Source organism: Protopterus annectens, chromosome 11.part0, assembly GCF_019279795.1.
Source record: "Protopterus annectens isolate FY-2018-M chromosome 11.part0, PAN1.0, whole genome shotgun sequence".
In the NCBI taxonomy this organism is placed as follows: Eukaryota; Metazoa; Chordata; order Ceratodontiformes; family Protopteridae; genus Protopterus; species Protopterus annectens.
In genome coordinates this window covers 1,333,163,024-1,333,189,149 of record NC_056745.1, presented here as the reverse complement: position 1 = coordinate 1,333,189,149, position 26,126 = coordinate 1,333,163,024, and the positions used below count along the sequence as shown (strand labels likewise).

The window sequence follows — 26,126 nt, the reverse complement described above, 5'->3', positions numbered from 1 at the left end:
TGTGAGGATGACTCTCTTGCTGACATCTTTGAGATCCTTTAACAGAGGGTGGCTGAAGGTCCACCAACACTTCACAGGACAAGTCTGTATACCTGGAGGCTTTTGGGTCTCGCACTTACACCTCCTGGGTGTCTCCCCCCTACGACCAACTAATGTGTGTGATACCTCGTAAGGCTTGGACTTCACCAGATACAGTGAGACCTGTTCTGAGGAGGCTCAATAAGTTCATTACAGCTCCATTAGAGAGAGAATTCTTATCTAAAGGTGTCCCTGTAGATGCGATGGTGGCGGTGGCCACTAAGAAGGAGTTGTCAGAAACCACCTCTTCTGTCCATCCTCCAAACAAGGAGTCTTGGACTATGGACAGATACGGAAAGCATACTTTTTTCAACAATCTTTACACTGCGGTCGCTGAATTACCTGCCTCACTTCACGAGACTTCAAAGAGATCTCCTGAAAGAGCTTGGAGATTCTCTTCAGGGTACTGTAGATTTGGGGATTACTGATAAGGTTTCCTCTCAACTCTCAACCCTCAACTCAATGGTCAACTCCTCCTTGCGACTGATTTCATACGCTGCCGATGGAGCGAGTAGGGCTGCAGGTACAGGAATATCCTTAAGGAGGCATTCCTCGATGCCGTTATGCAACTTTGCCAAACCCTTCAAGTCTTCCTTCACCACTGCCTCTTTTGCTGGCTCATCTCTTTTCTGGCCTAAGATGAAAGAGACCTTGACCAGGTGTGAACAAGAAGGGAAAATCTTGTCTGCTGTAGGAGTCCATTTTTCCGTTCCCAAAAGTAAGAGAGTTGGAAAAATATGGTTCCACAAGTCGCAAAAAGGTTTTTCCGAGACACGTGGTAACACTTCTCCCAGGTGCAGAGGGGAAGTAATGGACGACGCCAACGTCGCAACAGAGGGGGACCGCAGAATCAGGGCGACAGAGATGTTCTCTGGTAGGCCCTTCCAGTGTTCCTGAACGGAGGCCCGCCTGTCCATCTCTGGAGGCAGTCGGGGGATGCTTGTCACTGTACCCAAACACCTGGCTAGAAAACACTCAAGTCAAACTGGTACAAACAATAATATCCAGAGGCTGTTACATACCCTTTTCCACCACCCCTCCCGTAAGTCAGTCCTTTCCAGATATCACACCCCCTCAATTACACTGTGCAACATCAGAAATACACAAGTTGCTGGAAAAAGTCCTCTAAAAGGTCCCTGCAGACCAGATTGTGTCCGGAACTTACTCAAGGTTCTTTTTAGTTCTGAAAAAACAGGGGACTGGAGACTTATTTTGGATCTCAGCAGATTGAACAGGTCTGTAAAAAAATCAAAGTTCCGGATGGTGACACTGCACTCTATATTCCCTTTTCTGGGGAAAGACGATTGGATGTGCTTGTTAGATCTCCAGGATGCGTACTACCACATAAAAATGGACAGGCGATCCAGGAGACACTTGCACTTTCGGCTGGGAGCCAGTCATTACCAATTTCGAGCCCTGCCATTTGCTCTCACTACAGTCCCCAGAGTGTTTGCCAAATGCATTGCAGTGGTTGCTGCTCACTTGAGACATCTAGAATTCTGCATGTTTCCATACCTAGACTTCTGGCTCCTAACTGCCAACACCAAGCATCTACTTCTGCAAGTGGGGGATGAGACCATGCTTCTTTGCTCAAGACTAGGCATTACGATAAATTTCAAAAACTCTGTCTTGTTGCTCTTACAACGTATTACCTTTCTAGGCACAGAGCTAAATTCAATGGAGATGGTGGCAAAACTCACACTAGAAAGAACTCAATCCCTACACCATGAAATCAAGAACTTGATATCGAGACGAAAGGTTCCGGCAAGATTCGTGTTACAGGGTCTAGGGACCATGGCAATGGTGATTCTTCTAGTACCTCTAGCGTGTCTGCACATGCACGTCCTCCAGTGGTTACTCTTTGCCCAATGGTCCATGCAAGATCTCCCACTATCACTCCAGATAATTACAGATACATGCAAGAAGGATATTCTTTGGTGACTTCAAACGAACCAGTTATTCTTGGGCCGCCCGTTTGTATTCCCACAACCGACAGCTGTACTAAGTATGGACGCTTCCCAGATAGGGTGGGGGGAGGGGGCATTATCTGGCAAAGACTGTCCAAGGTTTATGGCAGGAGCATGAGAACCACCTGCATATCAATGTCCTAGAGATGAGAGTGGTGTTCTATGTTTTGCAAGCATTTCAGGACTCTCCCGATAGGAACGATTGTGATTCAAAGAGAAAACATGTCAGTACTGTGGTACATAAACAGGGAGGGACCAAATCGTACTCCCTATGTCGTGAGGCACAACGGGTATGGCAGTGGGCTGTCTCTTCTCAACTTTTTCCTGATAGCAGCGCACATCCTGGGAAAATCCAACTAAACAGAGTGATTTTTTGCCTCATGAGTGGTCCCTGAAACAAGAAGTTGTGGAAGAGATCTTCCTAAAATGGGGCCAGCCTTTCTGTGACCTCTTCACTACGTCCATGAATGCCAAATGCAGCAGCTACTTTGCTCTCATTCCCCCTCCAGGGAAGTCACTGAGGGATGCACTTATACACGATTGGCCTCTTGGACTTCTTTATGCCTTCGCACCCTTCCCTTTGATACCCAAATTACTTCAGAAAGCCAACACGATGAGAAGTGCCATGATAGTCATTGCACCATACTGGCCTCGTCAAATTTGGTTCCCCTTTCTCCATGCCCATATTCTGGAGGAACCGTTTAGTTTGGGGCCAGTTCCAGACCTTCTGACCCACACGTCGGGAGCATTCCATCCATCAATCCAGAGTTTAAAATTGACAGCTTGGCTGCTCCAGTTCCACACATAGCCAGGTGTTATGATTTTTCCCCTGTTGTCAAACATATCTTGATTTCCTCACACAAACCATTTACCAGGAAACTGTATTCCAGTAAATGGAAAAAAAATTCATATTGGGCGGCTAAACACAATATAGATCCCTTTACAGCTCCTATCACAGCAATTCTAGATTTTCTCTCCAGCATCTCTGAAGAAGGTTCAGCAGCTGCTTCCATCAAGGTACAACTTGCAGCCATATCTAATTTTCACACAGGGGAGATGGGGATGTCTATCATATTCCACAAACTATGCAAACCTTTTTGAAAAGTACCTTTCTACTAAGACCCCCAATCAGAGAACCTCCAATTTCTTGGGACTTGAATTTTGTTCTAACTACCTTGATCCTGCCACCCCTTGAACCTGTATCATCTTGTGATATAAAATTTTTATCATGGAAAACCCTTTTCTTGGTAGCCATTACCTTCGCCAGATGGGTCTCTGAACTCCAAGCTCTCTCTGTATGCCCTCCTTATATGGTGTTCCATAAAGACAGAGTATCCTTAAGAACAAATCCCTCCTCTTTACCAAAGATCTGTTTGGAAAACAGTTTGAATCAATCTATTGAATTGCCAGTGTTTTTTTCCACCTATAGCAAGAAGGCAGAGTATAGTTTACATCAATTAGATGTTCATAGACAATTATGCTTTTATTTGAACAGGACAAAAACTTCAGGAAATCAGATCAGATTTTTGTTTCCTTTTCTGACACAAAAAAGGGATTGCCTGTTTCCAAAGTAACTCTGTCAAAATGGCTTACAGATTGTATTTCCTTTTCATACAGTAATAATAACAGACAATTACTGGGAAAAATAAGAGGCCACTCCATGAGGGCTGTTGCAACGTCCTCCGCCTTTCAAGCCAAGCTTCCTATGGATTCCATTTGTGCAGCTGCCACATGGGCAAGACCTCATACCTTTATTACTCATTACAAAGTAGACATGGCCTCCCAGAACAGGTCTTCCTTTGGGTCCACTGTTCTGAAGAGTCTATCTCTGTAGACACCCAGGGATGAAGGTGCTAGGGATGCTGTCCCAACCAGCAAGAATTAAGGTGAGATAGGACAACATAACATTAAGAAGTTATGTACTCACCATAACGTTCCATGTTTGTTGTCCATCTTGCCTTTATTCTTGCTTTCCACCCTCCTTCGCTCCTGGGGATCGGGCGGATGTTTATATATATATATATATATATATATATATATCTGTTACATATGTTATAGATGCTGAATTTGGAGTTCCTCCTTGCTTCATCTAATTTTTCTGCTGGTATATTGATGTACTTGTTGTTAGAAACAAGGTAAAAATAGGTTTACGCATGCAAACAAGATGTGGGTAATCTTCCCATTGCATCATGGGATAGGGGATAGCCTCGAGCCAGTGAAAGCCCTCGAGCTTTTGTAGTAGGCCGAGCCAGAACTGATGCTCTGTTCCGAACACAACCAGCAAGAATAAAGGCGAGATGGACAACAAACATGGAACGTTATAGTGAGTGCATAAGTTCTTATTTTCTTTCGCTGCAATTGTGGCATATTTATTTATAGTATTTTGCCTGTAGTGATATTCATGTTTTCTGCCTATAATGAAAGTAGCTGAATCATCTTGTAGTGGTATGATTCAATAGTTTTTCCTTCTGGGGTGTTCATTTTGTTTCAGCCTGTGCTTATCTTTCAGTATTTCCTCTTCCTCTGATTACATTTTTTAGGCTGTTTTAAGCGGTGTTTGAATTATCATGCGGTGGTGTAGTTCTGTACTCTGATCTTCAGTTTACTCTGTTTGCACTTGCGTGTTAAACAGCCTGCACTAATATTCAGTTTTTGGCCTGCATTGAAACAGTAATGGAGTTATGTGGTGATACTCATTTTGTCTTCTACTGTGATATTCATTTTTTTGGACTGTACTTGTGTTTCAGTTTTTCCTCTGCACTCATCAAATGATGGTGTTGCCAAGCATGTTATGTGACCTCTGAAGCAAAAACTTTGGAGACACTGTCTGTAAAAATCATTCTGATTAAAGGCTACAGATAGTGGTCATGTATCTACAGTGTCAGCATTTACTGACCATCCAGCAGTCACTTGCTCACATATCATTGTAAGATGCTGGAAAGGATGTATTTATAGAAAGCTTTGCCAGTTGTCTAATAAAAGAACAGTTAGGCAATGTTATTGCATGTAATGAAACTGGATGATTACGTATTTTTATGAAATACATTTTAGTCATGCAGGCTTTGTTAGGTATGTTGGCAAACGCTTCACCCTTTGGTCTCCTTCCCCATCTCTTCCTCATATGTCCTGCAAAAGATTGTGGCAGTTTTTTCCCTTTAACTTTAATGTTAGTGTACTCATTTTGAACCCCGCAGACCCCCCTCCCCCCAAAAAAAAAGAAAAATGTGAGATACTGCTGGCCATATTCTACCTGTGATACATTTGTCACTGTTTAATTCCACATTGTCTGCTAAGCTGCTGGAGTGAGCATCTTGTCTCTACAGACAAGTTGAATTTGTCCTATAGATTTGAAATTGTTGAGAATGGATGCAAAAAAATGTTAGTGAGATTGTTAATTGCAATTGATCTGATTTTGATTATTGCTGAGTTTGCCTATTTGGTCAAGTTTTATTTTATTTTGTGATCAAATAATAGTAATAAACCAGTTGTAATGGCAATGGTCAGTAGGCTAACAAATCTGTTTTGAATTTTAAAACTATTACCTGTTTTGATATTTTTTTTTAACTCTCCTTAATCCTTTATATTTGATATTGATTGATCATTACTCGCTTAAAACTACATTTCCCGAATTATACCACTGGAATGGAGTTAGAATTTTGTAGGTGTTTGGAATTTCTAGCTAATGTAAAACCAAGAACAAATTGCTTTTTCTGTATAAGGGATGGGAGGTATTTTGCATGGCAGTTTTTCAAAGTTGTATATCATCACAGTCGTGCATCTGTTTCCTGTATACTTTGATATACCTTTTGCCTTTTTAATTCTTACTGAACCAAGCCTGACTGCCCCTCTGCCTGCACCCAGTTTGGGAGCCAGAGATTCCTGGGCAGGCAATAACCCTGTGGTCCATGTATTCTTGCTTGGGAATCCCCCCGTGTGCTCAGCAGCTCATGGTGAGAGTCTGGTTGTAGAGAGCAGGCCAGCTTTCTTGCTGCTGCTGGGCGGCCTATCCTCTTTTTGCGGTGGAGCCCTGCCCGCAAACTCTTGAGTTTCACTGTAGCATCCCTCCAAAGTTTTTTCTGTTAACCCACAGTGCACATTACACATGGTAGTGCAGGGGACACAGGCTTGGGTTCTACTGAGTGGACACCTATTGCTCCCAGTAGATGTCATCTATTTGGTGAGCCTGGACCACTTTTCACCCCTGAAGATGGGTGAGCAGGCAGTGACTTGCTCACTGCCATCCTATCCAACAAGCTGTTACAGGCACGAGTCACTATTCAAACTCCAGTTTCTTGCGATGTGGTCTGAGCTTTATCAGTCTGTGACATTATGGCATTACCTTTTCCCTTTTTGACCTTGTAACACTCGACCATTTTATGTGAAAATCGGGCTGGACCTGCAAAAATTGTTTGGGTTGTGAGAATGGAAGTCTTAAAGAGTTTTTTTCTTGCAATGTGTAGTAGATAGATGAATAGGGGACTGCTTTGTAATTGGAGTACATTTCATTGCTATTGTTATTCTCCTTACAGGCGAAACCAGCAGCCAACATCTATAGAAGCAGATGGTGCTGACAAAGATGCACATTTTCCAAGTGATGGCAAACAGGAGGAGGTGAATTTTTAAGTATTGTGGGTTGTGATTCTATAGATTCAATAAGCTGGCAAGTTTGTGCTCTGTATTCTGTTTTTATTTTTGTTATTTTTATAGAGTCAACAAGCTGGTGAGTTTGTGCTTTGTCTAAAGGTGCAGATCACAGAGTGGCATTGATTTTAGATCTGTTCAGAATATTACCAAGTTGGGTTTCTTAGCATTTGTTACAGGTGGACACTTAGTGCTCTGTGGTGTGTATTAATGTTTACTTGGCTGTTTTGAAATATAGTTGTATACTCCTGTAGCATGACATGAGGTAAGCTTAGGATCATCACCATGTTTGAGCTTTTATTGTTTAGTAACAGAAATGGGTACAGAGAACAGGGTCTTTAAACTGTCACTTGATCTATTAGGTTAATGTTGTTGTGCATGCCCATGCACCCACACACACACCCCTATCTACCTTTCTTTGTTTGAAACTGGTAAATCAGGGAAAAGCTTTTGTTAGTAGTCTAGTAGTGACAATCCACATTGATGGTAGAAACACCTAGGATAAGTACTTTTGCATTTCTTGCAAAGTTACTACACTTATTTTTTGCATTTATTGTGATCAGAGTCAAAATTGCTTTGGTTTAAACTCTAGTGAGAGTAACAGAAGAACACCGCCATTTCCTGGCCTCTGATTGCTTGTAGAACTTTGAATTGTGCAGTTTTGCTGTTGGCCAGTGGACTTGTTTGAATTGTTTTGCATTTCTGTTATTACGTTTTCCACATTTGCACATGTCACAAGGGAAGAAACCCTTGATATTTCCTTGCAATCTTGTGACACAGCAGAAAGGGACTCTGTTAATCCTAATCTCAGATTTCTCAGTCTTAGTCAGGAAGATATCAGGCTAGTCCATAACAGACCTTAGTTCTTTGTAGGTAATGTTTTTGCAGGGTATTAGCATACCCAGCACAAGAAGTTGTATTTAGGAAAGATGAACAGCTTTTCTTGTTGGTACAGTAGCCCAAATTTGGCTGCTAGCGCTTTGACAATTTCTCAAATCTATTATTGTTTTTTTTTTTTGTTTGTTTTTGTTTTCTTGTGTGGAGTAATTTTTAGGAGTGCCCAAAGTTGTATTGTGCAGATGGAGAATAGTCAGCATCCAACTAAGCTACAACCAGCTCAGACAGATGGGGCTTCAGTTTTAACTGCCTTTTAGTACTGTAATATGACTCCAGGTACCCGGTGTAGAAATAGATCCAACAGGCTTCTGATTTTTCAGGAATCTGGCACATGCTTGTGAATTATGTGTCTTTTCCAGTGCGTTTCAAACATCTGTGACAGAGAAATGTTTTTTTTCTGTTTCAAAACTAGTCTGTCTTCTGTTTCTGCATCCTTGCCTCTGGACCAAGCAGATGGAGGGTTGAGTTATAGCCCTACTGTACCAGGGTAGCAGTCATTATATCGTCTTTCTGTAAGAAAGTATCCACTCAGAACATAAGCAACCTCATAGAGTACCGTGCCACCTTTTCCAAACACTAGAAAGTGATTCATAGACTTGGAAGCAGGGCAGACTTTGCCACAGCTGTGCTGCTACAAATGTTGCGATTTCCTCTTCATAAAGCAACTGCTGGAGTAGTACTCTTCCCTTGCATAAAGAACCATATTGCAGCAGCGACTCCTGTTATGAACAAAAAAAATTAGATTATTCTCAGCAGTCATGTACATTTAAGTAAGGTTACTGTGGTAGTGTAGGCTCATCCCTTTCTGCTCTCTTTCCGCAAGCCTCTCATTCTGTTCCCTAAGAAGACATGAAGCCCTCAGACTTATTTTTCTTATGTTCTCCAAGGTGGAGTGACCTTTGAGTTGATTAAGTAGAGAAGGTGCAAGAAACGGAGCTACCACATTTCTTGTATATAGAGAGAGAGGGAGAAGGGCTCTATTCTTCATCTGAGCACCATATTTACCTTTTTGCTTTTGAGTGATTTGGCGAAGAGGTTTTTTTTCTTCAACTGAGTGAGTCACAGCTAGATAATTATTCTTTACCGTTTTCTTTATTAAAATTCAGTTAGATGCTAATAGTAGTGAAGGTACTTTCAGTAATGTTTAGGAATATTAAGGAAATTTAAAAAGCAAGGGGTGTAACTTAATTAAACCACTTGTGCATTGAAAGGGGGGAATTTTATAAACATACTTACTATTAAGGTGTATTAAATGTGTTGAATATACATGCCATACTCCATGGCTTATTAGATCAGCCCTACTTTAATAATAACAAGGATGGTAATGAATGACAAAACTAAGTCATAATTTATCAAAAATGTAGTCACACCTCCAACGTGGTTTTGAACTGTTTTCTTCTTGAGGCACTGCTTTAAGACCGGTTTGAGAGGTTTCTTTTGCTGTTTTTAGTTCTACAACTCCTGTATCTACTGTGATGGTGACAGTCTCCGTACATCCTGTTTGAAAGTGTAAAATCCTGACTGGATTTACATGTTTTGCTGTGTTAAAAAACTTTTACTCCAATGAATGTTTTTGTAGTGTGTGGAAAGATGTGTGCTAGCTTTTTGGATTCATCACAGTAAGTAGTTAGTTATACTTTAGGCATTGTTTTTGAACTTTTGTGTTTACCTACATCTATTTTAGTCATTTGAATCAAAATTTTCATAGAAGGTTAGAAAATGTTTTTTCTTGAAACACATATCTAAAGTATATAATCTGATCTTATTTTGCAGTTTTTATCTCTGGATGACATTCACACTTCTGGCAATGTGGACATGAGAAAAGAGCAACCCAATGTAAGTGCTGTACATTGATGTAACAAATTGAGCCCTTCATTTATTTTTCATCATTGCCATCTTAGACTGATGTTTTCCTTCTGGATATTTTTTGTGCAAGGTAGTTTATTTGGGCTAGGCTGGCATAGGTGAATCTTGAAGAGTTTGGTAGAGAAACATGGTAGGGTGATGAAAATTAACTTGACAAGATTTGGCCAAACAGACGTCTTTGTGTCACTCTGTTTTTTTTCCTTTCTCCCAATGCTGTTATAGTAGAGGTCTTTGATCTTTTTTAAGGAAGTTGGTGAAGCAGTAAATCATCTTCATTGAGGGCCCACATAACAGTGAATCATGATATTTAGGTTTAACCACTTTACTCATCTTTTTCTGGCCAAAATATAACCAAGTAATGGCATCTTCCCTCTTAAAAACGTACACATGACTTGTTCTTGCTCTTTTACCAAGGTGTGTGGTGTGAGACTCCTCTAGGTATCAAAATTGCTCCATATTGTCTTTATTTTTACTGTTTGAGTGTGACAAGTCTCTATTTAATACAGGAATGATTTTCTGTTTTATAGTGGCTTCATTTTATTTATTTGTTTACATTTTCAGGCTTGTACTTTACTTATTTAATAGTTTATAATTATAATTTCTTTGCACAAACCAAGGTGTGGCTGTGGTTGAAAATTCCATTAATTTTTGTAGTTGGCAGAGTGTGTGTGTGTGTGTGTGTTCCCGTTAGAGTGATGTGCATATGTCATGCATTCTTGTTTTCAGAACAAGTAATTGGAATATATACTTCAGGAGGCTAGACCATATTTAGTGTGTACAGCCTTTTTTATGCTTCCTGACATGTTTTGCTGTTAGAATTGAGGATACACCTACTAGAACTTATATATAATGGTGAAGAAATGTGTTTGCTCTCAAGAGTTTTTGTGTTTGCAAATACAGGCATATATCATTCTCGAAAAAAAAATTACTCTGTTACACCTTCTTCACATTCTTCCTGTACCTTTGGATCCAAAAATTATATTTACTCTTCAGGTTTAATGAATTAGCTGAAAAGTCTGAAAAGGTTCAGTGTTTCTACATTCCTCCATTTTGATGAGGGAAAAGCCAACGACATATTCCCCAGTTTTACTTTCCAAGATGAAGTAAAAGGCAAAATACCACCAGTTACACATTATAAATAAATTCAGTATTGCTAGACCAGCAGGAATTTTCAGCAACCAGTGCTGTAGTATCTCTGCCCACGTGCTGTTGTTAAAATGCAACTTTTATTAAATCACATTTAAAAACCCATATGACATATTGACATAATGCCTACTTTAAGTACTTAATTCTGGGTGTATGTCTTTTTTGTATTCAAGCAAATGCGTAACTAATTAATTCATTTGACGTTTAACTTGAGTATTTTTAAATTTCCCAACACTCATGGATTCTGTTGTATAACAGTGTATGTAAGACTGAAAATGATACCAGCTTCATATTACAAGCCTTAATTCTAGGCATACTGTCAACTGTTGATTCTTTCACAAGACGCTTATTTTCAGCAGTGGGTAGCAATATAAGTACATTCTCTCCTGCCTCTTCTCACAGATGAACGTGTATGTTACATGTTCTCTATTGTGCTTTCTTTATACATTTTCTTTTTACTGGCATTACAGTTCTTAGGTTTTCCTGCAGATTCAAAAAAATGCCCCATCACACTTTCTAGTGGGGTATGTTTTCTTCATCCAGTGCTGCTTTTGCTATACCTACCAAGCCTCATGGATGTTTCCCGTACAGTAGTTCAAATGGTGTGAATTCATTTGAAGCTCTGAGTACTTCTGTACAATAAAGAAAAGACATAGCAGTAGCTGGTCCCATTTTTTGTTGTCTTTCTCTGTAGCCGTTGGCAGCATAGGCTTTGAAGTCCATGTCTGAAGTGGTATGCAGTTGTCCTTGGCTGGTTCACCTTAAGCCACTGGCAAAGTTCATGAGTCACTCTGGATGTGAATAGATTGCCTTGGTTAGTAGGAGTCTGTCAGCTCAGAGATTTAAGGCTATGAGTTTTTAATAAATTGTTTCCTGTCCTCCAGAGTTTGATTCCCTTAACCTTTTTTTGCCTACTGTATGACTCTGAGCAAGTCATTTAACCAGACAGTGCTCTGGGGCTCCTTAGTGGCCTCTTTGACCACATACCTAGTAAAGTACAGTTTTGTACCTACCATAAATGTAGATGTTCGAGTGTCTTCACTGCTGCAGTCATTACACTTGGGTTATCCTGCTGTCAGGCGGTCCCGTAGTCGGCCAGAGTTCCAAAGTCTTGGTCCGGCGTCTGTTGCTGTCGCTTCTTCCCTGACGTCAGTGCGCCAGGGGTATATAAGATGCAGCCGACACCATTTTCTTCAGTTTTTCTTGCCCCAGATGTCAGGTGCCCCTAAATAGGTAGGCAGTACATAATGCTAAAAAAGCATACATGAAAAATAAAACCATAAAGTTAAGCTACCAGCAAATACACCACATAGGTAGTATAGGGTAGAAAAGTGTAGATAAGTCCTAGCCAAGAAAAAGGGGATGGAGAGAGGGTAACCTGGACTGCAGCAGTGAAGGCAATCGAACATCTACATTTATGGTAGGTACAAAACTGTACTATGTTCATCGTGTTTCACTGCTGCAGTCATTACACTTGAGTTGAATCCCAAAGCTGAGTCTGGGTGGCTGGGTCTAGAGAGGATTTGGTGTGGCTATGAGGCCCTGCAGCACTGCAGTGGCAAAGCCTGCTCTGCATCTGGAGTAAAGAGGCAAGTGGTAATGCTTGGTAAAGGTGTGCACTGAACTCCAAGTTGCAGCTTCCAAAATGTCCTTGGTAGGTACCCCTCTAAGATAGGCAGTAGAAGTTGCAGTTGCCCTGGTAGAATGTGGTCTAATGTTAGAAGGTACAGGCTTCCCATGGTGTGTGTAGCAGAACCTGATACAGTGTCCTATCCACTTTGAAATGGTCTGCTTTGAAATAGCCTTTCCCTGTGATCTTGCAGCATAGGATACAAACAGTTGCTCAGTTTTCCTGAAAGCCTTTGTTTTGTCCAAGTAGAAGCGTAATTGTCTGTGTATGTCCAAAGAATGTAGAATTCTCTCCCCTTTATTTTGGGGATTTGGATAAAATGTTGGCAAGTGAATAGTTTGGTTAAGAGCCACACTGGATAACCACCTTAGGCATAAATGAAGGGTTTGTTCTTAAGGAAACTCTGTCTTGGTGAAAAATGATGAAGGGCTCCACTGCCATTAGTGCCTGTAGTTCTGAGACTCTTCGTGCTGAGGTTATTGCCAGTAGCAGAGCAGTTTTCCATGATATATATTTTATTTCTGCTGTATTAGCTGGCTCAAAAGGAGGTAAAGTTAGTTTTTCCAAGACAAAGTTGAGGTCCAAAGTAGGTGTTGGTGCTCTCCGGGGTGGTCTTATGTTTTTAGCCCCTCTGAGGTACTGCTTTAGCAACGGATGAGAGAAAATAGGAGGATTTGTGTTGTAATGAGCCGAGATGGCAGAAGCGTGGATCTTAATGGATGAAAAGGATAGTCCTTTGTCCAGCATCTCAGTTAAATATTGTAGTATCTGAGGAATGTTAGGGACAAGAGGGTCAAGGCCTTGAGCCTGGTTCCAGGCACAGAATCTCTTCCACTTTTCTGAATAAGATTTCCTGGTGCTAGGTTTCCTGGCCTCCAAAATGACATCCATAACAGCTTTGGAGAGAGGTGTTGCCTGTTTGGCTAATGAATCTGCCATGCAGCCAGGGATAAGGTTTTGAGTTGACTGTGCAGGATCTGATTGTTTTGTTGAGTCAGAAGGTGGTGGAATTTGAGGTAAAACCCAAGGTGGGCCTTGAGCTAAGTTCTTTAAGATTGGGTACCAATGTTGACGTGGCCAGTCTGGAGCAATCAGTATCATCTGTGGTTTTTCTTGTCTGGCTTTTAGGAGAACCTTCGAAAGGAGAGGCAGAGGAGGGAAGGCATAAACGTGCAGGCTTTTCCAGCTGAAAAAAAGAGCATCCACTTTCCATGCTTATGTGTGATAAGTCCTTGTGCAGAATTTTTGTAGTTGGCAGTTCAGTGGGGAGGCAAAGAGATCTATGTCCGGGCAACCCCATGCTTGCATTATCATATTGAAAACTTCTGGATTTAATTTCCACTCGTGAGGATCCATAATGTTTCTGCTTAGTTCGTCTGCCAGAGTATTTTTCTTTCCTGGCAGGAATTGTGCTTGCAGATGAACTTGATAAGTTAGGGCTGTGTTCCACAAGGTCATGGCGTGTCTGCATAGGGGGTAAGAATGAGTGCCCCCTTGCTTGTTTATGTACCACATTACTGTGGTGTTGTCTGTCTTTAAAAGTAATTGTCCTGGATGCAGAAGGTCCTTGAAAGCTGTTAGGGCATTTTGTACAGCCAACATCTCTTTTTGATTGATGTGTAGATGTAGTTGGTCTCTGGTACATTTTCCTGCCATGTGTGCTCCCCAGGCATAATCTGTTGTTAGAGTCTGCCTGGCTGTGGGTAGAGTGAAAGGCTGACCCTTGATGAGGTGACATGCCTGTGCCCACCATCGAAACTCCTGTAGCAGGCAGGGAATTAGTGGTATTTCCTTTTCCAAGCTATGTGAGTGTTGAGTCCAAACACTTTTTAGGTACCATTGTAATTTCCTCATATGCAGTCTGGCATATGGAATTATAAGTATGCAGGATGCCATGAATCCCAAGGCCTGCAGAATTTTTCTTGCAGGGAGTTGGGACTTTGTTGTCATCAATTGAAAATACTGAGTAAGTTGTCTTTGTTTGTCTGACGTGAGATAAGCTATCTGTGCCTGTTGTATTTAAGCTGGCACCCAGGAATATTATCTCTTGTGAGGGCACTAGTTTTGATTTCTTTTCGTTTACTGTGTACCCTAGGCAACGTAGTAACTTTTTTACAAACGCCAGATGCTTTAGAAGAATGTCCTTGCTCTCTGCTTGGATCAGGCAGTCGTCCAAGTATGGATATATTTGAATTCCTTTTTGTCTGCAGAATGCAATTATTGGTGCCAGGCACTTTGTAAAGACCCTGGGCGCAGTAGATAAGCCAAAGGGCAGTGCAGAGAATTGGTAGTGCATTGAACCGGCTATGAATCTGAGGTATCTTCTGCAATTTTGTCTGATAGGGACATGCAGGTATGCTTCTTTGAGGTCCAAAGTAACAAGCCAAGCTTTCTTGCCCAACATGGGAAGGAACTGCTGTAGTGTCAACATTTTGAACTTCAGAGCATCCAGGTAAGTATTTAGAGTGGAAAGGTCTAGAATGGGTCTCCAGGCTTTGTCCTTTCTGGGTACCAGGAAGAGTCTTTAGTAAAAACCTTGTCCTTGTTCCTGCAGAGGTACTTTTTGAATAGCTGTCATGTCCATGAGGGCTGTAATTTGCTTTTGTGCCTCTGCCCATTGATTTTGTGGCAGGTCTGGCATTCTTTTTAACATCGGTAAAGTGTGTAAAGTGTGAAAGTGGAACCTGTAACCTTGAGACACAATATTCAGCACCCATTTGTCCTGGGTGATTGTTTGCCAGTTTTGTGAAAAAAGTGCTAGTTTTCCCCCTAAGGGAGCTGCCAACAGGGTAGAGTTTGGCATTGGTAGGGGGAAGTCATTGAGATTGTTTCCTGTAAGGTTGTGACTTGTCCTCACCTCCTTTGTGTGTTGAAGCGTCCCACTGTTGTGGCCTGTAAGATCCTTGGGGCTGAGATCTGCTTCTTGGGCGTCTGTATCTGCCTCTTTGTGGCTTACCTGACACTGGAAAGGGCCAATTTTTAGTAGGCCAATTTCTGCTACATCTTGGAGGCTGTACCTGTAAGAAATCTTTCACTGTTTGCATAGATTTTGCCTTATCCTCCATTTTCTTTAATACCTCCTCAGCTTTAACACCAAATAAAATATCTTGCTGTAAAGGCGCATCTAATAGTTTAGCCTTGACATGATCTGGTAAGGTTTGTTCTTTTAACCGAGCATGCCTTTGAATCACAGATCCTGTAACTGCTGCTCTACAAGAAGCTTCTAATGAATCAAAACCACATTGCAAAGTATGCTTTCCCACTTGTTCAGCTGCATGCAATAAATCCTGCATTTCCTTAAAATCAGGTTGTTCTGCACTTGTACTCATTTTGTGCTTTAACTGAAACAGTAAATATTGTTGATATTTAAGCATGTGAAACTGGCAGTTTAAAGCCCTCACTGCTAAGGTTGCAGAGGTATAAACTTTTTTCCCCCATCTGTCTAATGCTCTGGAATCCCTGTCCGAGGGAACTGGATCTTTGGCTGTGGAGGCCTTTATCCCTTTAGGACCCTGGGAAATAGTTTCTGGGTCAGCAGAAGGGTTTTTGTACAGAAAGTTATGTGAGTCAGGGACTCTGTAATACCTGTCTGGCTTGACTGGAGCAGGGGGCAAAGAATCTGGATTTAAACCGTCCACAATATCCAACACTGGCGGAATAGCAAGGGGCCTGTGTTGAGGTAATAGAAGAAAATCTCTGAGCCTTTTCTTGGACTCTGAGTAATCCTGGCCTTCCCAATGGAAATGCTCCCTCATGGTGTGCAAAGTTTCCCCAAAAGAGTAATCCTCAGGAGGAGAGGCTGAAGGAATAGTTTTCTTCAACATCAGAGTCCTCATAGGGGGGGTAAGGAATATCCCTGGTCTGAAGAGGAGTAAGAATATACAGAAATCTGGTCAGAGGAATCATAGTCTGTATCCTGCCTAGGCCTTTTATCAGGAGGGGGATGGGTACCCCTGATCAGAGTAATTAAGTCTTCGGCCATTTTGAGCATCTGCTTTTTAGGCATGAAGGCCTGTCCAGGTGAATGCTGTACTTGTTTCTTTGTCTTTAAAGTTGCTTTAGACTTGGCTGTAGATGCAATGGTAAGATGAGTAGGTCTGAAAACACCCTCAGAAGCCAAAGCCTGCTCAGCAGCTCCGGACCCATCTGTAGGGTTAGTCTCCGTAGGCCCAGCACCTTGAGTATCCAGAGGCCTAGGTAACTCCACGTGGGAGTCGGTTGCTGTGGCTCTGAGGTAGCGGGTGTCAGGGGCTGCGTAAGCGCCTCACTGAGAACCGGCGACTGGCCTAGAAGAGGCATCATCGTCCATTTTGGGCCTCTGATGCCTGTCCTTATCCTTATCTTTGCGCTTTTTGTGAATTCCGGTCGTCGGTTGTTCCGACAGCATGGTATAATTAAACCTACGGCCAAAGTAATGGCGTGCAAAATCAAACCTACATTTAATAGTGCGTTTGTTAAATCTAGCACAAAACCGACAACTAGTGACGTCGTGATCTGGGCCTAGGCATGGAGTACAGTAAGAATGAAAATCCTTATGAGGTATTTGCTTCCCACAAGAAATATAATTATTAACTTTTACTGACATCGGTCTGAGGCAAGAAAAAGTTTCCCCAACAGGGTACTTAGCTTTATTGAAGACTTCAGATCTGGAATCAAATTTGAAATCTCAGGAGTCGGCCGACCGGCACTTGCGAACTGCTTTTGCTTCGGGCACCACGCAGCAAGAAAGACTGAAGAAAATGGCGTCAGCTGCATCTTCTATACCCCTGACATCAGGGAAGAAGCGACAGCAACCGACGCCGGACCAAGACTTTGGAACTCTGGCCGACTACGGGACCGCCTGACGGCAGGATAACCCAAGTGTAATGACTGCAGCAGTGAAACACTATGAACATCTACCAATGAACCCAAGAATTTATTAGGGAATTCCTATGTTGAAAAGATTATTACTCATTTTCATTATGAACTTTACATTGATTATTGCAGGGAGGCTTTCTCATGAAATTTTGTTGCATAATCCGTAATTACCAACATACACTGACCATTATTTAATTTCATGAGTTATTACATAAAATCCATTGCTGTGCATTCAGAAGGGACCTGTACAGTGGGCAAAATGTATCAGAGGATTTTTAAATCTTGGGTTGAGTGTTGTCCTTTGACTCAACACTATAAGCAAGCTGCACAAAAAGTTATTTGTTGTCCATAATAATAGGACAATAAAAAGCTACCCAAAACTCTAGTCTTTGTTTTCTCCATTTCTAAATGACCACTCAGAATGTGGCTGTATGCTAATTTCAGTACAGGTGTTTTGAAAGGGTTTCCAATTAAAAACTATCAGTGTCTGCTCTCCCTTGATTACTCACTATAGCAGTCATTCCTTTGCTCAGATTTAAGGGTCTGCAGTGGGTCCTTTTTCTCTCTAACTTTGCTTATAGTACTGTTCTCCCACTGATCTTTCTTGAAATAGACCTAGCTTATCGGGAGGTCAGCAAGTCAGTATTTTTTTCAGTACTCTAACATGATGTGGGTGGTCAGTTTTACATTAACAGGAAATGATTTTCCCCTTAATCTAGTTCATCCCTTTGAAGGGAAGCTCATGAAAATAATTTTCTTTTGCAAGAGGTACCACCAATTTCCCTCAGTCTTCCTGTGATTGTTTTGCCTTCTTTTCCTTTAAAGTCTTACTTTTGATTTTGTCTGGCTATCAGCTCAGGTAAAGCAAGAACTGGCTTAAAACTCTGCTCAGGTTCCTCTTTTTTTTTTCTGCCTTTAGTATGAGACTCATCTCTGTCTTCCTCAGTTTCTCTTCCTGTTTATCAGAGCATATTCCTAGTAAAGGGCTTTTGTGTGTCATTCCCTGCACTAATGTTTTCACTTTAAATGCTGGGATTTTTCTTTGATAAGACATGATCAACAAACACACTGCCGTACTGGCATTCAGGTAGTAGTGCCCTGCTACCCTTCCTCTGGCAGTCTACCAAAGCTCTGTGCTTCTCCCACTGCCTGTCTGTGAATGTGATACACCAGTCATGTGGCATTGCAGGGATTACCTTTTAGAACCCACAGACAAGACAGTTTCAGTTTTCTAGTGCTGTAGTAAGAGAAGGATCTCTTGGAAGACAGCTCCTTACTGTGGATCTCTTCAGCTGCTGAGGTCAGGTAAGAAACCCTTTTGGGCTTTATTTTCTCCCTCTGCTTGTTTCTGTCAGTGCTTGAACACAGTGTATTTTGCTGCTTTAATTGTTTTTTTTTTTTTTTTAATGAGTTGGAAATTGTATAAGTTTTGAGTTTTACTATACCTGCAGTATAAGATTTATAGTGTTTAGTTTAAGCTAATTCTTGGGTTCTGTGGGTTTTTAACCCTTGTATTGTGTTTTATGGTCATTGGTGAATGTTTAATGGAGTTTCTGTACTAATACCATTTTAGTAAATTTCCTGTCACTGACTCGTGCTTTAAGAGCCGCAAGTTAATCCTGTCTGTTATTTCTGTTGATTAAAAGCTTCATTTAAATTCTTTGACAGGAAAACTTGGCTGTTTTTGTAGTTTGTAATTTGTGGCTATGATTATGTGAGGTGATCGACTAGGTTTACAGCATTTTTAAATGCTTTTTTTGTTTAAATTGCAAGTTTGCTGCCATTTTGTATGTTAAACATTTCTGACATGTATATTTCAATGTTTATACTTTATTCCTTGTCTAAGGTTGTTTTTACTTATTTGGAGCTGAAACTAGCCTTTGTTTATGAACTCATTACATCCGAGGGACGGCAACAGGTGAATCTGCAGTTAACTCCTGCTTGACCCTTCTAGGCGTCAAATATTGCTTGTTCATATTTCCATCAATAATTCCAAAACCATGCTATGTACATGGTTTTAAAATGTTTCATTGTAAAGATTACACAATGACAAACTCAACTGCATTAGTACTTGACCTCTGTCTAGTGCAGGTAAGAGAGATGAACTGCTGGTTTTATGATATTAATTTATATCGATATAATTTTCACATTTTTCTAAATATCTCAACAACCAAGTAATACAGAACTGCTTAGCCTCATGTGAAAGCTTTCAGCTGTTTGTTTATTTGGCATGTAACTGGGATAGTCCGACTGAGCCAAAGCCCTTTTCCAGTGGAGGCCCAGGGAAAAGAGCTCCACAGTAAAACTATTAATTACATCAGAAAATACAGAATACATAAAGACTGTATAAGGGAGAAATCCTATAAAGAACAATAATATGTGTCACATTGGCTAGAAGAATACTAGAGTAGAAAGTGTTAAAACTATATGTAGATGTACAGAACTAACCAAGTATTGCACTCGTCAATCTTGGTGATTTTTTGGTAGAACCAGAGGTTCAAGAAGAGATAGTAGCTATATTTGTTAGAAAGCTGGGAGTGAAAGATGTTGGTAGACTGTTATTAAGGGGGGGAGGACTATAAGAATTTGTTAAGGCATGGATATAAGGTTATAGGTGAGGTAGGTTGGGGGAGATGGAGTAAAAGGAAAATTGGGTAAATGGGAAGAAAAGGTAACATAAAATAAATAATGGAGAGGTTTGATAAATGATACAGTAGAAGAGAATTCAGGGAGAGCGGGGGCTAAGGAGAAGCAAATAGGATGAAATGAAAGACAATTTATAAAGGCATAGTAAGAAGAGAGTGTGACGGTAGGTGTATGGAAAAAAAGGAAGAGAGGTCATGTAGTATACTTAGTGACATGACCAGTGGTATAAGGGTAATCTTTTAGAGCTTTTTTGAAGATGTTTGTGTGGTTTATTTGACAAAGGGTCAAGGGAAGTTTGTTCCATGGGAGGGCTGGAACATAACTGTACAATTATTGGCTAAAAAAGCTTTTAGGTTTGTAGATTTCTAGGTAGTACTGATCAGACCTTCTAAGAGTATGAGGGAGGGTGTATACATAAACTAAAGAGGAAATGGAGCAGGAGGATGGTTTGTGCACAATGGAATGGATGACAGAAAGCTGAGAAAGTTGGTGAGAGAATTCTCGCCAGTTTAAGGACTTAAGAATAATATAGTGATGTGATTTAGGTGGGTTGTTATATGCAAATCTAGCTACTTTATTGTAGGTGGATTCAAGTTTTGTGAGGAGATAAGAATGCAAGTTAGCAAGCATTTGAGAACTGTAGAGAAGGTTAGGAAGGAGGTAAGCATGGGCAAGTGTCTGATGTGACTCAGTAGTTAGGAACTTTTTGATCTGATGCTATCCATGTCATTATTCATCATGAATGGGTTTTGGATCCGATCTCGGATCTGAACTGGCAACTGAGGGGCAGATCCAGAGCTCAAGCTCCTCCTCTTCTCATAATCCCCTGCTGACCTGTGACCCCCATATCTCGTTTGCTGCTGAATGTTTAGGACGTGATCCAGGCTCGAGCTTCCTCATATAGAGATAAGTGATTCTTTTTTCTATTTGTAGTGAGTGAAAGCAACATTTTTTACTTCTTTCTTAGATTTCCTCCCCTGCCATAGCTACTTTGCCTGTATAGGGTGCTTTTTTCTCCCTTTCTTAGCTTTGGGTTTCTTCCCTCCCTTTTTCTCCCCTTCCATTAGTTTAAAAAAAAAAAAAAAAAAAAAAAAAAAAACTCTTTATCTCCCTTTCTGGTGTGTGTGTGTGTGTTGGGTGTACGATGGTTGATAAACATTCAGGTTTTAAAAGGTGCTCTTTGTGCGGTCGGAAAATGCATTATTCCGACTTGCATGAGGAGTGTGTTTACTGCTTGGGAGAGCCTCACCTGGGTTGAATGCGACATTTGTGCTGCATTCAACCCAAGGGCTCTTATGGAGCATAGAAATAAGTTGTTGTTGAAAGGGTTAGCTCAGGGCGATCCACTGGCTTCGCACTCTCCCTCTAAGGATACTCAGGATCCTAAGAAGAGGTTTCCCCCTCCCTCCAGGGGGTCTCCTTCTGTCTCTAAAAAGCATATGTTCTCAGATCCCTGGATCAAAGTCCAGCCTCAATGGCTTTAGATTTGGGCTCTTCTACTCTGAGGGCCTCGGATCAATCTCTCGGATCCAAGGCCTTGGCACCTTGGAAGCCTTCAGATCCGACTCTGTGCAAGCCTTCAATGGATTCATCAGGTGTGCTGGCCAAGGCGACGGATCCTTCCAGGACTTTGGATCCGATTGGACTGTCAGATCTGATGATCATCAACAGTTCGCTATCCAGTTCTAGGAGTTCGGATCCGATGAATCACAGTAAGTCCCCCTCCCGGGATTGTAGGACACTAACATCCAAGACAGGATCTCCGGGTAGGTTGGGCTATTCTTCAAGCATCTTCCAGGTCCTCCAGAAGTTTGCTACCCACAGACACCTTGTTCGGACCATCTGTCAAGTAAACTTTGACCCGCAGTGAGCAGGAGGGTAAGACTCTGCAGTAGGAATCAAGTTTTCTACTCCCTCCAATGTTCCTTTTCCAAGTTTTAGAAGGGGAGTAAGAAGCTTTGGTTCCACAGGGCTCATTCTTCCTTCCAAGAATCCTCCTCCAAAAGCTAGGGCAGGGAATTCAACAGTAGATGCACCGGCCTAGAGGAGGACTGCAGAATCAGTACTCTCAAGAACTTTTCTCGGAGAAGCCCTTTCAATGCTCCTGAAGTGCTGCCGGATTGTCCTGCCCTGGAAGTAATCTGGAGACTGTTCTTCCTTCAACCACTAGCTGGACAAGTTTCACTTCTGATCAGTGGGTGTTAAGAATTATTTCTAGGGGTTACTTCATTCCCTTTTCTCAGTCTCTCCAGTTCTAAAATCTCTCCCAGATGTTCCACCTCGCCAGAAGGAGTTAGCCTTTCTCGAGGTTCAAGACCTTCTACAAAAAAGAACCATTCAAGAGATCCCAACAGGACAACAAGGGTTCAGAACTTACTCTTGCTTCTTTTTGGTGCCAAAAAACACAGGGGACCTGTGTCTGATTTTGGACCTCAGCAAATTAAACCTGTCAGTCAAGAAGTCCAGGTTCTGAATGGTAACTGTCCAAACCATTCTGCCTGTGTTGCAAAAGGATAATTGGATGTTCTCACTGGATCTCAAGGATGCGTACTGTCATATCAAGATCAACAGACGCTCCAGGTGACATTTGCACATTCGGTTAGGGGCCAATCACCACCAGTTCAGAGCCCTGCTCTTTGGTCTCACCACAGCCCCTTGGGGTGTTTACCAAATACATGGCAGTGGTGGCAGCTCATCTCTGACTGCAAGGATTCCAGGACTTCCCGTACCTGGACAATTGGTTGTTTATGGCCCTCATGAGGCATAGACGTTTAATAGCCACCAGTTACACCCTCATCTTTTTTCAGCATTTAGGTATCACAGTCAATTTGCCCAAATCCAATCACCTGATGATGTCAGTCGTCACCCAGTCCTTGACAGTGGGTTCAGTTCCGAACCTCGGAACCAACTCGGCCATATCTTCCAGCTCGCGCTCTCCAAACTCTCGAGCCAGGCACTGCCCATAATGCTCCCCTCTAAAGTTGCCTCAGATTTCGTTTGCCACATCACAGACCAGATGCGTTAGTTTTCTTCTTTCGAGCCTTTGCTATAACATTTGAGTTATTTTCTAATTTTTTATTTTATTGAATTAGTTCTTTACCCTTTAAATATCCTTGTCTAACTTCTCTTTCGCTGTCTACCCACTCCTCTTATCCTAACGTAGGTGTTTATTCTTCCTCTTTCCCTCTCCTACTGTTGGTAGAATTTAAGTACCATTGCTGGTACTTTCTTTCTATTTATTTCTTACTTTTTAGGTACTCTGAAATACCATTGTTGGTATCTCTTGTCTTTATTTAAAAAAAAAAAAAATTCTTTACTTTCCTTTCCTCTCTTGTCACGTGACTGTTTTGACAGTTGCTTACAACCACTATAATGGCTGACCAACAAAAAGAATAACCTTTCCCTGCTAAGTCTGTTAAAGACACCTCAGGGTTTAAAAGGTGCCAGAAATCTGAGGACAAGATGCCTAATTCTAACTATCACTCCTTATGCGTTTATTGCCTGGGAAATATTCACTTGCAAGAGGATTGTTTGATTTGTCACTGGTTATCTACCCAAACCTTGACTGAAAGAAATAGGATTTGACGAGGCCTTATTTGAGTCCAGAGTTGAAGTAGGCTCTTCTTCCTCATCTTCTTCAACTGTTTTGAAGAAAAGGCTTTCTTCCGTTCCAGGGTCCTCTGAACCAAATGCCTAAGTCGTCCTCTGTACCGAAGAGTTCCTCAGCACCAGAGGATTTATCTGGTTCCAGACCTAGGCGCCTCTTGGAACCGAAAACCACTTCTTCTGCATTGACAGATTCTTCAGTGCCAATCTATTACAACTGCCAAGGACTAAATACTCTTCTTCCATTGACCCTTTTAAAGATAGGCCACCCAGCCCCTTTGAGGAAGCGAGACCCCCCCTAAATCTCTTTCCTCGTCTTCCATTCGTTCTACTAAGAGTCTTTCTGAGGCCTCTATATTGAGACTGATGGATCAGCTTCTGACAGCCAGTGGATTATCCTCTGTTCATAGCCACACTAGCCTTGGAACTAACCTAGCTATAACTCCTCCATACTCTCCTCCTCCAACTCCTGTCTCGATCTTGGAGCCCTCAGTTCTGACTCCACCGGCTTCAACTGTCTCTGTTCCGGTAGCATCCTCTTCTCCGATTCCGAGAGTTGTCTTGAGTTCCTCTGTGCCTTCGGCACCGGAGGTCTCCCGGGGTCATGATTCTGTGGTCGGGTCCGAGGGGCTTGGATCAATTTTGTTTCCTTCAGAACCGTCCATGTCCCTTGGTGCCTCGGCCTTTGTAGGATTGACCCGGGTTTCTGTTCCACAGTCTGCCTCCTTAGTGCGGGGTGTGACCCCATTTCTGAAGGAATCTGTTTCAGTGCCGGACTCCCATCCCTCTATTGGGGGGGGGGGGGTGCAGCAGCCTTTAGGATAATGGAGAAGGCATTGCCCTTTGGGAACTCTGTCTTTGCCATCCCTGTCATGACAGAGGGTACAGAAGTCCCAGATGACTCCTACTTTTAGTGGTCTCCCTTCTGACACTTCCCCAGATCATCCCTCCAAGGAAGTCCTTGCGAAGAGGAAGTGCAAGAGGAAGCACCTGGGCTCCCTGGAAGAGTCCTTCACTGACGATACTGATTTTGATGAGGGGGAAGGTTCCACCAGGTCACCACCAATGATGTTTCCTTCGAGGACATCCTAGAAATCCTGAAACAGAGGGGTGGCCGGTCCTCTATTCAACCTTCCTTGGAGGAATCAGTGTACCTGGAGGCTTTTCATGCCAAGCCCTCTACTTCTTGGATCTCTCCACCCCCTGACTATCTTATTAAATTAATCGCTCAGCGGGTGTGGAAGATGCCCATCGCCATAAAGCCAATACCCAAGAGACCTGACCATGTATTATAGGCACCTAAGGATGAGCCACATTGTTCTAAAGTGATTCCTGTTAACTCCATGCTGATAGCGGCTGCCTCCAAATAGGAACTCGCTGAAGAGAATTTGACTGTCCATCCTCCTAACAAGGAGTCTGGGATGTTGGATAGATTTGGGAATTGTGTTTATGCTTCAATGAACTTCGTTCTAAGGTCCTTGAATTGTATGGCACACTTTTCCAGATTACAGAGAGATTTGATTAAACAGCTTTCAAATACCCTCTCAGGAGCAGTAGCTGAAGGGGTGCATGACAAAGTTACCTCTCAGCTTGCAACCCTTGATGTCATCTCTGATTCATCCATGAGGCTCATTGCCCACACAGCTGAAGGGATGACTAGAGCAAGCAGGTTCAAGCATAGCCATCAGAAGGCATTCCTGGATGTGCTTGTGTGACTTTGCGGAGCCATTTAAAGCATCATTTGTCAGTGCTCCCCTTGTCGGATCTACCCTTTTTGTTCCCAAGGTAAGAGACACCCTAGCCAGAAGCGAGAAAGATAGCAAGACTCTGTCTGCCATAGGCATACATTTCTCCACTCCTTAGAGACCTTATTCTAGGAACCAAAGAAGTGGGTGACTAAGGTTTAAAAAATCCAAACGGCCTTTCCAAGACTCACAAGGCAAAGACTTCCCCTGGGGCAGAGGGGGAAGCAATGGAAGACGCTGCCTTAGGGGCAGAAATGGACAGCAAAAGCAGAGGTCCAGAGAATCTTTCTCTGGAAATTCCTATCAGCATCCCTAAACGGGGACCCAATTGCCTTCCTCTGGAGGCAGTCAGGGGTGACTGTCCCTGCATCAACCTGCCTGGCAGTTGATAACTTCGGACAAGTGGGTGCAGGGAATATTATCCAGAGGTTACGAAATTCCACTTTTGACTCCAACACCCCCCAAAAAAAGTCTCCCAGATGTTCCACTCAATCAAAGGGAAGCAGCAGTCTTAGAAATTAAAAAAAATTGCTAGACAAAAGATTCTTTTTCGTGCCCAAAAATGGGGACTGGAGACCCATTTTGGATCTCAGCCAGTTCAACAAGACAGTCCACCAAACCAAATTCCGAATGGTCTCAGTTCAATCGATACTTTCTTGGAAAAAGAGAACTGGATGTGCTCTATAGACCTCCAAGATGCTCACTACCACATAAAAATGGAAAAAAGCTCCGGGAAGTTTCTGTGCTTCCGACTAGGAGCCAGTCATTTCCAGTTCAGAGCCTTGCCCTTTGGCCTCAACACAGCCCCCAGGGTGTTCACAAAATGCATGGCAGTGGTTGCAGCTCACTTCAGACTGCAATGTTTTTGAGTCTTTCCATATCTGAACAACTGGTTCCTCACTGCTACCACCAGGTATCTGTTAGAACAAGCAAGAGACTACACCATAAATCTTTGTACATCTCTAGGCATAATGATAAACTTAGAAAAGTCCAGCCTTCAGCCTTCTCAGCAACTGGATTTCATTGGAGCTCATTTAGATACTGTTT

The 26,126-nt window shown here is 42.1% G+C and overlaps 1 protein-coding gene across 2 annotated transcripts in view; it reads left to right on the top strand.

Annotated features, from left to right (window-relative positions):
* Positions 1–26,126, top strand: part of NCAPH2 (non-SMC condensin II complex subunit H2) — a 1,876,179-nt gene that overhangs the window by 322,963 nt on the left and 1,527,090 nt on the right. For both annotated transcript variants that reach the window (XM_044088651.1, XM_044088650.1), the window contains exons 4-5: positions 6,575–6,656; positions 9,357–9,419. In XM_044088651.1, the coding sequence (XP_043944586.1) occupies positions 6,575–6,656; positions 9,357–9,419 (145 nt within the window). The remainder of the gene's footprint in view (positions 1–6,574; positions 6,657–9,356; positions 9,420–26,126) is intronic.